General features: G+C 34.8%; 1 protein-coding gene across 2 annotated transcripts; it reads right to left on the bottom strand.

Annotated features, from left to right (window-relative positions):
* Positions 1-2,020: 2,020 nt before the first annotated feature.
* Positions 2,021-7,681, bottom strand: ptcd1 (pentatricopeptide repeat domain 1). 2 transcript variants are annotated; one of them, XM_058776076.1, is made up of 8 exons: positions 7,114-7,681; positions 5,573-5,713; positions 5,241-5,459; positions 5,011-5,112; positions 3,561-4,241; positions 3,043-3,159; positions 2,710-2,892; positions 2,021-2,329 (listed from the first exon to the last, which is right to left on the bottom strand). In XM_058776076.1, the coding sequence occupies exons 1-8, from the start codon at positions 7,561-7,563 to the stop codon at positions 2,156-2,158; spliced, it is 2,067 nt and encodes a 688-aa protein (XP_058632059.1). In that variant the 5' UTR covers positions 7,564-7,681; the 3' UTR covers positions 2,021-2,155. The 2 variants fall into 2 exon arrangements, with proteins under 2 accessions (XP_058632059.1, XP_058632063.1); XM_058776080.1 differs by having other exon boundaries at positions 7,176-7,376.
* Positions 7,682-12,406: the final 4,725 nt, after the last annotated feature.

Raw genomic sequence — 12,406 nt, 5'->3', positions numbered from 1 at the left:
CTTGGAATGTATTTATAAAAAAAATAAAAATAAATGTAATGACTCTCTGCAGATATCTACCATTACAAAAAAGTAATTTATTTAATGTTTAATTTAATTAAGAATTTTTTTAGACCTATTCAATACTATATATCCAACCAAAATGCACATCAACTATAGTGAAAATTTTCACATCTCAGTTCAGAGAAAATCCTTTTCCTGTTGTAGAAGAAAATCTTCTCTCTTTTTAAAAAGAATTTCTCAAGTCAACAAGTTTATTGGTCAAAACAACAAAGCCGAGACACCTGCAGCACATTTAACAATCACACTTGCAACTCCCTTTTTATACATTTCTTTAACCTGTATAACCAATGAGCGTAAAGTTGGGTGCTTCCCAATTTCTTAAAAAATCATCCGCCATTTATCTGTCACAATTATTGATGGAATGTTTTTGTCTAACATGCAATAATAAACAATTGTAAAAGTGTTGGGATATTTTTGTTCAAAGTGTAATAAACAAATGTAGAAGTAGTTTGGGTTATTATTAAAGCCAGAAGCATTTTTGAAGGCCTTGGAGCCAATGTTACAGTGACTGTGATTTAAAGATGATTTGCACTCTAGAACAGATGGGTGATGAGGATGTGGAAGCAAAAGAAATCTAAACCGCTGTGTGGTTATATTAAATATATATACACCAGGTTTAAATAAAAGGCTATTTTCATAAACACGTCAACTAGCAAATCTCCACTATTAGAAAAAAGTGATATTTATTTGTGGAAAGCAGGAAAGGTGAAACTTGGAAAAATTTAGCTATATGATAATTGGTCAACAACTGATAACAAAAATGCATGGAGGTTTGAACTGAGGAGATTCAGATGGGACAACTGTCATCTCGGCTTTGTTCAATAATGTCTTATTTTGACTTTCAGAATACTGCATTCTGGAGACAAGGAAGACTTCTCTCCACAACATTATTTACCAAACTATTTGTTTTCTCTTTAATGGTGGCTGCCATGGAAAAATCACTCAAGTCACAGAGTTCCAGATGACTGCAGAGCCGAGATAGCAGCTGAACTTCTGATAAACCCAGTCGCAGCTTCCGCTCTTACACAGTTCATAACCAATCATGTCAGTTACAGATGTTCTTTCTGGCTCATCTTCAAACACTTGCTACAGTTATTTCACTTGCTGTCTTTGTAAGGATGGAGAACTGCCAACTAGTCTATTTTTAAAAATATATGTCAAAACATCACATTAGTCATTTTTAATTGTACTACAAAGTGTTAAGGGCAAGCTTGTGCTTTGATTTCTTTCACAGAACCGCTGAAGTGAAACATGCAGGGTCACACAGTGTAGCGAGAAAAGTCTTTTCTGTCTTGTGAATGAAGAGGCAGAGTTCCAGACTTTATTGAGCGAATCAACAAAGTCAAGATGACAGCCGTTTCTTCTGATCTGTCTCTGGTGATCAGGTCTCAATTTTTATACATCATTCTTATCAGCTCTTGACCAGTGATCATGCAACTCCAATTTCTTGTAAGTTTCACCACACCTATTGGCCACAATTAAAGAACAGTTGCACCTGTATTCTTCCTAATTGTGGAAGCCCACCAGGTGGTGTATTTTTAAAAATAACCTTTAATTCAGTCTTTTCTGAGGGTCAAACATTCCCAGGGGACATACATGTTACACATTCTGTTAGCAGTTTAATAAATAAACAAACTGCTTTATAATCATGTTTGATGGAAAATACTGTTCAGACGGAAATTACCTAGATTTGCAGTTTTAAAGTAATTATTTAGTCTTATATCATTCTAATAACTACTTCTACAGCTGTTTATTGTAATTCAGATAAAATACAACAACAGCGACCTGATGTCTAATGTTTCCTTTTTTCCTTTCAAAGGTAGGAAGCAAACCCAACTGAAATATCTTGCTAATTCGCAGATTTGTGTAGCATAAATAAAGGTTTGTGTCATTGTATCAATTGGTAATTTTGGAATTTTATTTCTTAAAGAATGAGACGACACAAAAATAAATACAAACATTTAATATACATACATATATATATATAAAGCATTTGTTACAAGACATATGCAAAATATGCCTCAGAAAGTCACAGTTAAGCTCGAGTAACCGTGTCACACAAATTTAACATTACAAAATACAGGAATTTGATTTATTCAGAAGCTTGATGTTGTGAGGTGACTCCATCTTTTTCTGTTTCTGGTTTTGGGGATTGATATTTTTCCCAGGGGTGTGGTGTTTCCTGGCCGGGCATGAACTCCAGCCATTGTTTGTAAAAACCACGGAAGCCGTCAATCTTGTCCAGGTAGATGTTTCGTGATTTTAACTGAAGAAAGAAAGATAAAAGGCATAATTAATCCATAGTAGTCCATTACAATCCTGCTCATAGCGCAATAACATGAAAAACACTCACAGAGTACATGCATTTGATTTTACTGAACCTAGATGTGCTTTTAAATTAAGTGAATAAATAATCATTTAAATTACACTCAAAACTTCTTATAATTTAATTAAAATTTCTTAGGTTATTTTATTAATTCATTACATTTCACTTTTCTTCCGTTATTTCTTTTTACCTTACTATTTTATCTATTATTTATACTTACACTTTTATATTTCACTTTATATTCTGTATATAACTGTGTATGTGACAAATACAAATCTTGAATCTTGATATGAGATTGTCTCATATTTTCAGTTTCTAACCTTGTCATAGGAAGAAGGATACTGAGCTGCAAACTCCAGCTGTCTGATGATGACGTCATTGGGCGGCACTTGCAGTTTGTGCATGTGCTGAAGTAGTTCTTGCAGATAAGCATAGTCCAAACGCTTAACTGCCTGGCTGATCAGGGCACTGTAAACATGAGTGTTCGGCACAAGTCCACAAGACTGAAAAAAAAAAAAAGAATTGATGTAAAAAAAAAAAAAAGCACCTTCAAATATTTAGAAGAAAGTTGGAAATAGTTGATAATTGTAATAAGAAGAAACCGTAAGTATATTAATAGTGAAAATGAATAATAAAAGGGTTGGTTTTCATACCTCCATTTCAGTAAGCAGCTGTATTGCATCTTTTTGTCTACGGCAAGCCAGAGCAATACTACAGAACGTCTGTGCATTTGCAACCAGCCCTTTGTTAACCATAAGGGCTTTTACAGCCTAAAAAGAAAGAAATCAGTTATTATTTTTACATATTTGCATTTATGCATTTGGCAGGCACTTTATGTAATTGTATTTATTTATGCATTTGACAGATGCTTTCACCACTTAAACTGTTTAACATCCGCTGATCCCATGTCCTATGTTAACTGAGACAATCACTTTTTCTCTATGATGGCGCCTCTGCTCATCTGCCCATTCTTTGTTGTCATTATTAGTGATCACCAATACTTAATGCAGATCTTTCTTTATCAGTATGATAATGAATTTTAGTGTGTGGTGTAGTTATGCTCATTTAATTAGGGCTAATGAAAGTCCAGTCCACAGAGATTCCCTGGGAATCAAACTGGAACTGGAGCTTACTGGAACTTTATGAACCGATGATTAAATGCATTTCTAACCTTAGCCCCGTCCAAGTCTCTAGCTTTGGCCATCCTTCTGATCATAATGTTAAAAAATGTCTCATCCAGCGTGACAGCACTCTTTTTGGCCACATTAATCAAACTCTGCACTGATTGGCTGCTGGGTTCCATGACATCAGCCAATAATGTGATGGTTTTGATGCTGGGCTCCAGTCCATCTTTGGCCATTTTTTCCAAAAAACCTTCAAGGTTTCCAATTAGAGCAAGTCTATCCGAAGCACTGTTCACAGGTCCCAAGGCAACCACACCTGAGTGGCAAGTGCTGGGGTCCAGAAGGTTTGGGAGACGGGAACTTTGTGACTGATAGGTCAGAGGGCCACTTGGTGATACAGGCAGCATTTGAGTCTCATTTTGAGATGCGTCTATTTTGCAGAAATCAGTCTCTTTGGCTTGTCCATGGCTCTGTGTGTGTGTGTCCACAAACAGCTCACTCTCAAATGCATCCATATCTAAGGGCTGACATGACATCTCCTCTTTGACTTTTGTCATACGGCTTTTCCTTCCACTTGTGAGTTTTGGGGTCACTTCCTCTGTTCTCTTCAGTAGTAGCTCAGAAGCCAAACCAGGATCACCTATCCCACAATCCCGTGCCACCCGCAGGAGTATGTTGTAATTCTGAGTGTCTGGTTTTATTCCAATCCTAAGCATCTGGTGCCACACCTACAGAACAAATGACAATAAAAGAAATATTTCAAGGGATTGTTCACCCAAAAATGAAAATTTGTCACCATTCCCTCACCCTCGTGTCATTTCAAACAAATAAGAACCATAATGTTAATCTTCTAAACAAAATTAAGATATTTTTCTTGATGAAAGCTGAGAGGTTCCTGTCCTTCCATTGAAAGTCCAGGTAACCCAAATTTAAAAGATCCAAAAAAGTCATCAAGGCATTATTAAATGAATTCATATGAATCAAGTCTTGAGAACAGATTTACATTTGTTAAAAAAGCAAACTCAAACATGCATGCAGATTGTTTCATTTTTGGGTTAACGATCCCTTTAAGAACTTTGCTAATAAGTAAGAAAGATGTTGCGTGTGAGTAATATGGATATACATTTTGGCAACTGAAAATATTTTGGCTGAAAATGAAATAATATTTCAAAAATATTATTTCAAATATTATCAACAAATAAAACTAATTTTTTCAATTGCTGAAATTTATATCTATATTACTTAGCACGTCACCAAAAATGATGCAAGTGTAGCAATATGTGAAATTTGTTCAGATGAAATATCAACAGGCAGTTTGTTGACTTTCAAAGAAATTCACTATGACTGGTTTATTTTAGCACATTAGAAACACAACATAAAGAGTCCAAATTTTATTAACCAAAACTTTATTTTAGGTTTCAGTTTTTGGCTAAATGAACTTTTTAAATTGATGTTGGTGCATCACTATTAATATGTGTTTCTAGTCAGTAGGTGTACCTGTAAAGCCAGTCTGAATCCATGCTGCTTGTCCTTCACACAGCTCATCAGCAGATAATGAAATGTCTCTTGTGTGATGGGTTGTCCATTTTGAAGCATCTCCTATACATGCATTTACACACAAACCAAATGATGTTACTGTGGTGTTAATGCAAAAAGCATAAAAATACAATAAATCATCACATCACTGGGTATTTTGACATTAGCTATAATGTCAAAATTAGTAATACCCGCAGAATGTGAAAGCACGACTTCAGATCTCCAGCAAAAGCTACTGTTTTGAGAAAAGCATGCTGGGAAATGGCACTGAGAGGGATGTTCTTCTTGAGAAGCTCTTGCTTGAGCTTCAATGCCTGTTCCAGCCCTGACTGTTTCCATGGTGACTCCGCACAAGCGTTGAACAGCGCGGTGTATGTAGCATCGGATGGCTCGATTCCTCGCTTCTTCATCTGAGTGATAATATTCAAGCAGGGTTATACAAAGATCAAGTGTGTCATTCATGCATCATTACCAGCAGAACCTAATATAAATAATGGCATGTGAAAATGCATTGTCATCTTACATTATTGTAGAGCTGGAAGGCTTTCTTTAGGTAGCCGACACGTCCACATCCGCCGATGAGCACAGTGTAATTGTACTCCTCAGGTTGTAACCGCTCACCTTTGAGCATATCAGCCTCAAAGAGAACCAATGCCTCGGCCAGCTACACGCACACAAAAAAAATCACTTAATTAATTAAAATATGTATTGGTTTATATGGAACAGAGATACATATTTTGATATACACTTGCATTTATATGGCACTTGTATACAAAAAAAAAATGGTAATAGCACAATAGAGTACTTATTACTAAAATAATATTCTTTTAAGAAGTGCATACTTAAGTGTGTACAGTATATACTTAAGTGTAAACTAAATATATATATTTATATATATATATATATATATATTTATTTTATTTTTTTAATTAAGTGAAAATGTATTCTAGTTTAAATTTATATTAAATGTAATTAGATTAACGTGCTTTTTTTTCAACCCACTTAAGTAGGACTTAATTACATATGTGACCCTGGAGCACAAAACCAGTCTTAAGTCGCTGGGGTATATTTGTAGCAATAGCCAAAAATACATTGTATGGGTCAAAATTATCCATTTTTCTTTTATGCCAAAAATCATTAGGATATTAAGTAAAGATCATGTTCCATGAAGATATTTTGTAAATTTCCTACCGTAAATATATCAAAACTTCATTTTTGATTAGTAATATGCATTGCTAAGAACTTCATTTGGACAATTTTAAAGGCGATTTTCTCAATATTTAGATTTTTTTGCAACCTCAGATTCCAGATTTTCAAATAGTTGTATCTCGGCCAAATATTGTCCGATCCTAACAAACCATACATCAATGGAAAGCTTATTTATTCAGCTTTCAGATGATGTATAAATCTCAATCTCAAAAAATTGACACTTAAGACTGGTTTTGTCATCCAGGGTCACATATGTTCATGTTATTACATAATTACTTGCATTATCTTTGAAATATGGTTAAAGTGTACTGCCAAATGTAATGACAGGCACTTATAGCAAACTAAAATATATTTTAAATTAATTTGTATTGAAACTTGTAAATTATGTATTTTAATGTATTTGCAATTATACATTTGTAATGACAAAGTTGTGGTTTAGTAAAATATAGTAACTTTAAATGTAACATTGAACAACACACTACAGTTAAATCATAACATCAGTATGTTAGTCAGCAAAATAAGCGTACTTTAAATCTCAACGAAAGATTATTAAACAATGATTTTAAATATACTTTAAGTGAAAACTGGTAATTTGGCACTACTGCAATGTGACGCGAATTTTTTAAGTGTACTTTAGTTTTAAGAAACTGTGATAAAAGTGTTGTCTCTCTTGAAGTGCATTTAAGTGGCCTTTTAATTAATACTCTGCAAATACAGTTTTAATATACTTTTAAGACTGAAGTACATTGAATACAATAAGTGCACTGATATAAGGGATATAAATCCCATCACTGCATCATTGTACTGCCACAGTAAAGCTAACTGTTATTAAAACAGATATTTTTGACAACGTACTTTGTCCTCTTTGATGAGCCGTTTGCACTGGAGGAAATACCAGTATGTCGTATTTTTCCGACCTGTTTTGGACTTGAACTTTTCCACCAGCGGCGCATCGTCCTCATCCGCATCTCTGTATTTCAGGTCCAGCTGCTGCTCTGGGGATGTTTTGCGGAAGGCTCGTCTGGAGGAAAACTTTCTGGAATAATCACCAAACACAACACTTGTATCTTCCTCCTCGTGCACATGCTCAGACGCGTTTGGCTTGGTATTGTTGCTGTCAGTCCATCTTGAAGTTGTTAAAGTAGCTGATCCGCTAAAGAATCTCAAGGGTCCTTGATGCAGCTCAGAAGGACAGACAGCTGATCTGCGCGCATTTGAGGATGCGGCAGCGCACTTTATAGCATTAACACTGGATTTTCGTGTGAAAATACCCCTCAGAAGTGCAGAACGCAACATTTTGGCCATCAATCTTGAATTAAAAACTAATTAGTTAATTTATATCACGCTTTCAAAACATAAAATGCGGTAGAAACAGTTGCTAGACTTTCTCACATGATGCTTCTACTGGAAGTCGCCATTGATGCCTTACCGGAAGACATTACTAATAGATAATCTTATGATCGAGTTATTTATTTACTCTATTAATATAATATAATATATAAGCTTTTATAATAAGACTAATTTTGATCTAATCTTACAATTTAATTAAACAATTCTCAATTTTATCTAACGAAATAAATAAAAAAAATGAAGATGAGCGGGATTGATTAGTAGGACTGATAGGAAACTGCAGCAATGTCACCGCTATCATAGAACTGCCATCTAGTGACTAGCATTGAAATTATGTTTTGGAATAAACTTCACTTGACAATAATGACAAGCGATTTTAGATACACATGTAGCTTTGCAAGAAAAATCCCACTCTTCCGAAATAAATTTGTTTCTATAAGCGTTATTGTGAGGCCGGTTTGCACATTTTAATAAAAATAATAAAATAAAGCTTGCCTATATTGGCAAATCTGAAGGTAAAACAAATAGGCTAATTTCACTATAATTTCAGGCCATATAGTGTCTGAGACTATTCCGGTAAACAAATTTGTATTCCCACAATGTTCCTGTATCAATATTGGACCCTTTTTATCATCTTGAGTGAGATATTTGTGAAAAGATAGGTTAATTGCCGTAAAAATAAAACTCATGACGATCAAGGCACATTTAGATCTTTGCTCTGTATTTTCATTCTTTATAATCTCAAAAATCCCCTAAATTTAATTCCTCAAATGTAAAATTCATTAAAAAATTGATAAATCTTTCTCCCCACATACACTCTTAAATAAAGGTACAAAAGCTGTCACTGGGGCGGTACCTTTTCAAAAGGTACATGTTTGTACCTAAGGGGTCCATTTTGGTACCTTAAAGGTACATATTACTTAAAGTGTACATATTTTAACCTAATAGGTACAAAAGTGTACCTTTTGAAAAGGTACCGCCCCAGTGACAGCTTTTGTACCTTTATTTCTGAGAGTGTACAAAGTATTTAAAAAGAATAGCTGTCTGATGTTCTTTTAAACTTGTAAAACATATACTTCTCACACAAATAATAAAGAATAAGAAAAACAATTACAAGAATATAATCTAATTTTGGACACTTAATACATTTGCAGTTGAATGAAATACTGCAGTTTAAATTTATATTAAATGCAATTATTTGAATGTAAGAATGCTTTTCTGACCCACTTAAGTATGTCTTTATAATTTCTGATATATAAATTAATATAAATGATCAATTAAAGGCCTATAATTTATAAATTAAAATGTATGTTAAACATAATTTCTATTGAAATTTGTATGTTATGTATTTAAACATATTTGTAATGATGAACATAAAATGTAATCATTTATTTAAACTATATTAACCTAAAATGAAATATAAAATAACCCTACAGTTAAAATTATAACCAATTAAAATGTGCTTTATGTTATTCAACATCAAATTAAGTGTAGTCCTTTAAGGCACAACAAATGTTAAAAAACAACAACATAATGATAAAAATGTACTTCCAAGTAAAAAAAAAAAAAGTCACATTATTACAAGTCTTGAAAGTGTACTCTGTTTAAGTACACAGTTTATATAAGTATAATCTGCATGTACAATTTCTTAAAAATATACATTTTGGATTTTAAGTACAGAGACATGTATAAATGGAGACATTTTGCTGCAGTATGTGAAATGATTATTCATGACATTTAAATTCACTTCTGGTTAACTTCTCTGGCTTTCCCCACTGCTGCTTATGTAAGTACATTTCAAAACAAGACTAATGTAATAGTGAGATACTGAGCTGTGTGTATGTGTGTATCGTGTCAGTAGTTTTCTCTCTCTTTATCTTCAATGACAGACTGCAATGCAGGATTGCTAACTGTGTGTAGCCCCCTAAGACTGCTGAGCGCACCCACCCACATACTGCAGAGAAGATGAGGATGAAGGGTTTTGTTTCCTCAGCATCTCCTGAGAGATCTCACACACAATGTTTCCATGGAGATGACACTTTATGTATGTGGTTCTTTCATGTTGAGCATGTAGGAATAAAAGACACAATCCCACTTGTTTTCACAGACAATCGTGTTTCTAAAAGTATCTTTCAATGCATCCAAAATTGCTTTTATGTCTGCATATGTGTTTGCCTTCTTACATTTTTAATCTCCTTTTTAAATTCTGCTTCTTTTGACCATTATTGTTGATTTTATTATTATTATTTTTTTAACTGGAATGATAAATATATGACCTAAATGAGGGTAATAGATAATTTAAGGGTTCAGCTTTGCATTTCTTCCAAAATCTCCCGAGGTCTGCCCCGGAGCAAGAAATCAGAATGTGAAAACAGAACTTCAAACGACAAAAGAAGAGAAATGTTACTTTTTGAAGGAAAGAAAACCGTTTAACACAATTTCTTTGAAATGCAAATGCACCGTATCAAGTTGGTGGTGGGTAACCTGCATATGGTTAGCTGAAATTATTTTACAGTCATGATTTGCATTAAATAGTGCTTGCCACATGGATCTCAGTAACTTCAGTTGTCAAAAGTCCATTTACACAAATGTGTTTTCTCTAGCAGTGTGGTTTTGCATGTGAATTTCAAACCTAGTTCACTCTTAAAAATAAAGATTTCACAAGATCAAAGTGATGCCATAGAAGAAGTGTTTTTGGTTCCCCAAAGAACAATTCAGTGAACAGTTCTTAAAGGAACCATTTTTTCATAGAGTGAAGAAAATTTTAATAACCTAAATCAGGGGTTTTCAAAACTGGGCTTCGGGGACCTTGACGGGGCCGCAAAAGAGTGCTAGGGGGTCCATGGAAAGATTACAGAAAACAAACAAAAATAAAGTTTAATTAATTAATTAAAAAAATATATATATAATAATAATAACAAGATCAAAGATTGCTGTAGTGTGAGTGTGTATATGTATGCATTTATATATATAGACCTACTGTATATATATATACAGTATCTCACAGAAGTGAGTACACCCTTCACATTTTTATAAATATTTTATTATATCTTTTCATGTGACAACACTGAAGAAATGACACTTTCAATGTAAAGTAGTGAGTGTACAGCTTGTATAACAGTGTAAATTTTCTGTCCTCTCAAAATAACTCAACACACAGCCATTAATGTCTAAACCGCTGGCCACAAAAGTGGGTACACCCCTAAGTGAATATTTTGTGTGGCCACGATTATTTTGCAGCACTGCCTTAACCTTCTTGGGCATGTTCACCAGAGCTTCACAGGTTGCTACTGGAGTCTTCTTCCACTCCTCCATGACGACATCACAGAGCTGGTGGATGTTGGAGGTGTGTTTGGGGTCGTTATCATGTTGGAATAGAAGGGAGGGGATCATGCTCTGCTTCAGTATGTCACAGTACATGTTGGCATTTATGGTTCCTTCAATGAACTGTAGCTCCCCAGTGCCGGCAGCACTCATGCAGCCCCAGACCATGACACTCCCACCACCATGCTTGACTGTAGGCAAGACACACTTGTCTTTGTACTCCTCACCTGGTTGCCGCCACACACACTTGACACCATCTGAACCAAATAAGTTTATCTTGGTCTCATCAGACCACAGGACATGGTTCCAGTAATCCATGTCCTTAGTCTGCTCATCTTCAGCAAACTGTTTGCGGGCTTTCTTGTGCATCATCTTTAGAAGAGGCTTCCTTCTGGGACGACAGCCATGCAGACCAATTTGATGCAGTGTGCGGAGTATGGTCTGAGCACTGACAGGCTGACCCCCCACCCCTTCAACCTCTGCAGCAATGCTGGCAGCACTCATACGTCTATTTCCCAAACACAACCTTCTTTGGTCGACCATGGCGAGGCCTGTTCTGGAACCTGTCCTGTTAAACCGCTGTATGGTCTTGGCCACCGTGCTGCAGCTCAGTTTCAGGGTCTTGGCAATCTTCTTATAGCCGACGCCATCTTTATGTAGAGAAACAATTATTTTTTTCAGATCCTCAGAGAGTTCTTTGCCATGAGGTGCCATGTTGAACTTCCAGTGACCAGTATGAGAGAGTGAGAGCGATAACACCAAATTTAACACACCTGCTCCCCATTCACACCTGAGACCTTGTAACACTAACAAGTCACATGACACCGGGGAGAGAAAATGGCTAATTGGGCCCAATTTGGACATTTTCACTTAGGGGTGTACTCACTTTTGTGGCCAGCGGTTTAGACATTAATGGCTGTGTGTTGAGTTATTTTGAGGGGACAGCAAATTTACACTGTTATACAAGCTGTACACTCACTACTTTACATTGTAGCAAAGTGTCATTTCTTCAGTGTTGTCACATGAAAAGATATAATAAAATATTTACAAAAATGTGAGGGGTGTACTCACTTCTGTGAGATACTGTATATATATATATATATATATATATATATATGTGTGTGTGTGTGTGTGTGTATGTAGGTATGTATGTATAATTTAAATAAACTAATAAACAAGTAAATAAATATATCCAACAATACAGTACTATAGTGAAAAAATAAAATAAAACCAATATTTTCCAATATAATATATTATAATATTTATACAATTGTAATATACCTCAGTATAAATTAGATCTTTATACATTATACATTTTATGGAGGTCCCAAAGATGATCATATGTGGGGTCTGCGGCATCTGTAGAAAACCTCTTAAAGAAACCTTTTCCACTAAGAACCTTTTGCACAATGGAAAGTTGTCATGGTTGATAGGTTCTTCATGGAAATAACAATAAAGAACCGTTATTTTTAAG

Source organism: Onychostoma macrolepis, chromosome 01 (genome assembly GCF_012432095.1).
Source record: "Onychostoma macrolepis isolate SWU-2019 chromosome 01, ASM1243209v1, whole genome shotgun sequence".
Classification (NCBI taxonomy): domain Eukaryota; kingdom Metazoa; phylum Chordata; class Actinopteri; order Cypriniformes; family Cyprinidae; genus Onychostoma; species Onychostoma macrolepis.
This window is presented reverse-complemented; position numbering and strand designations above follow the sequence as displayed.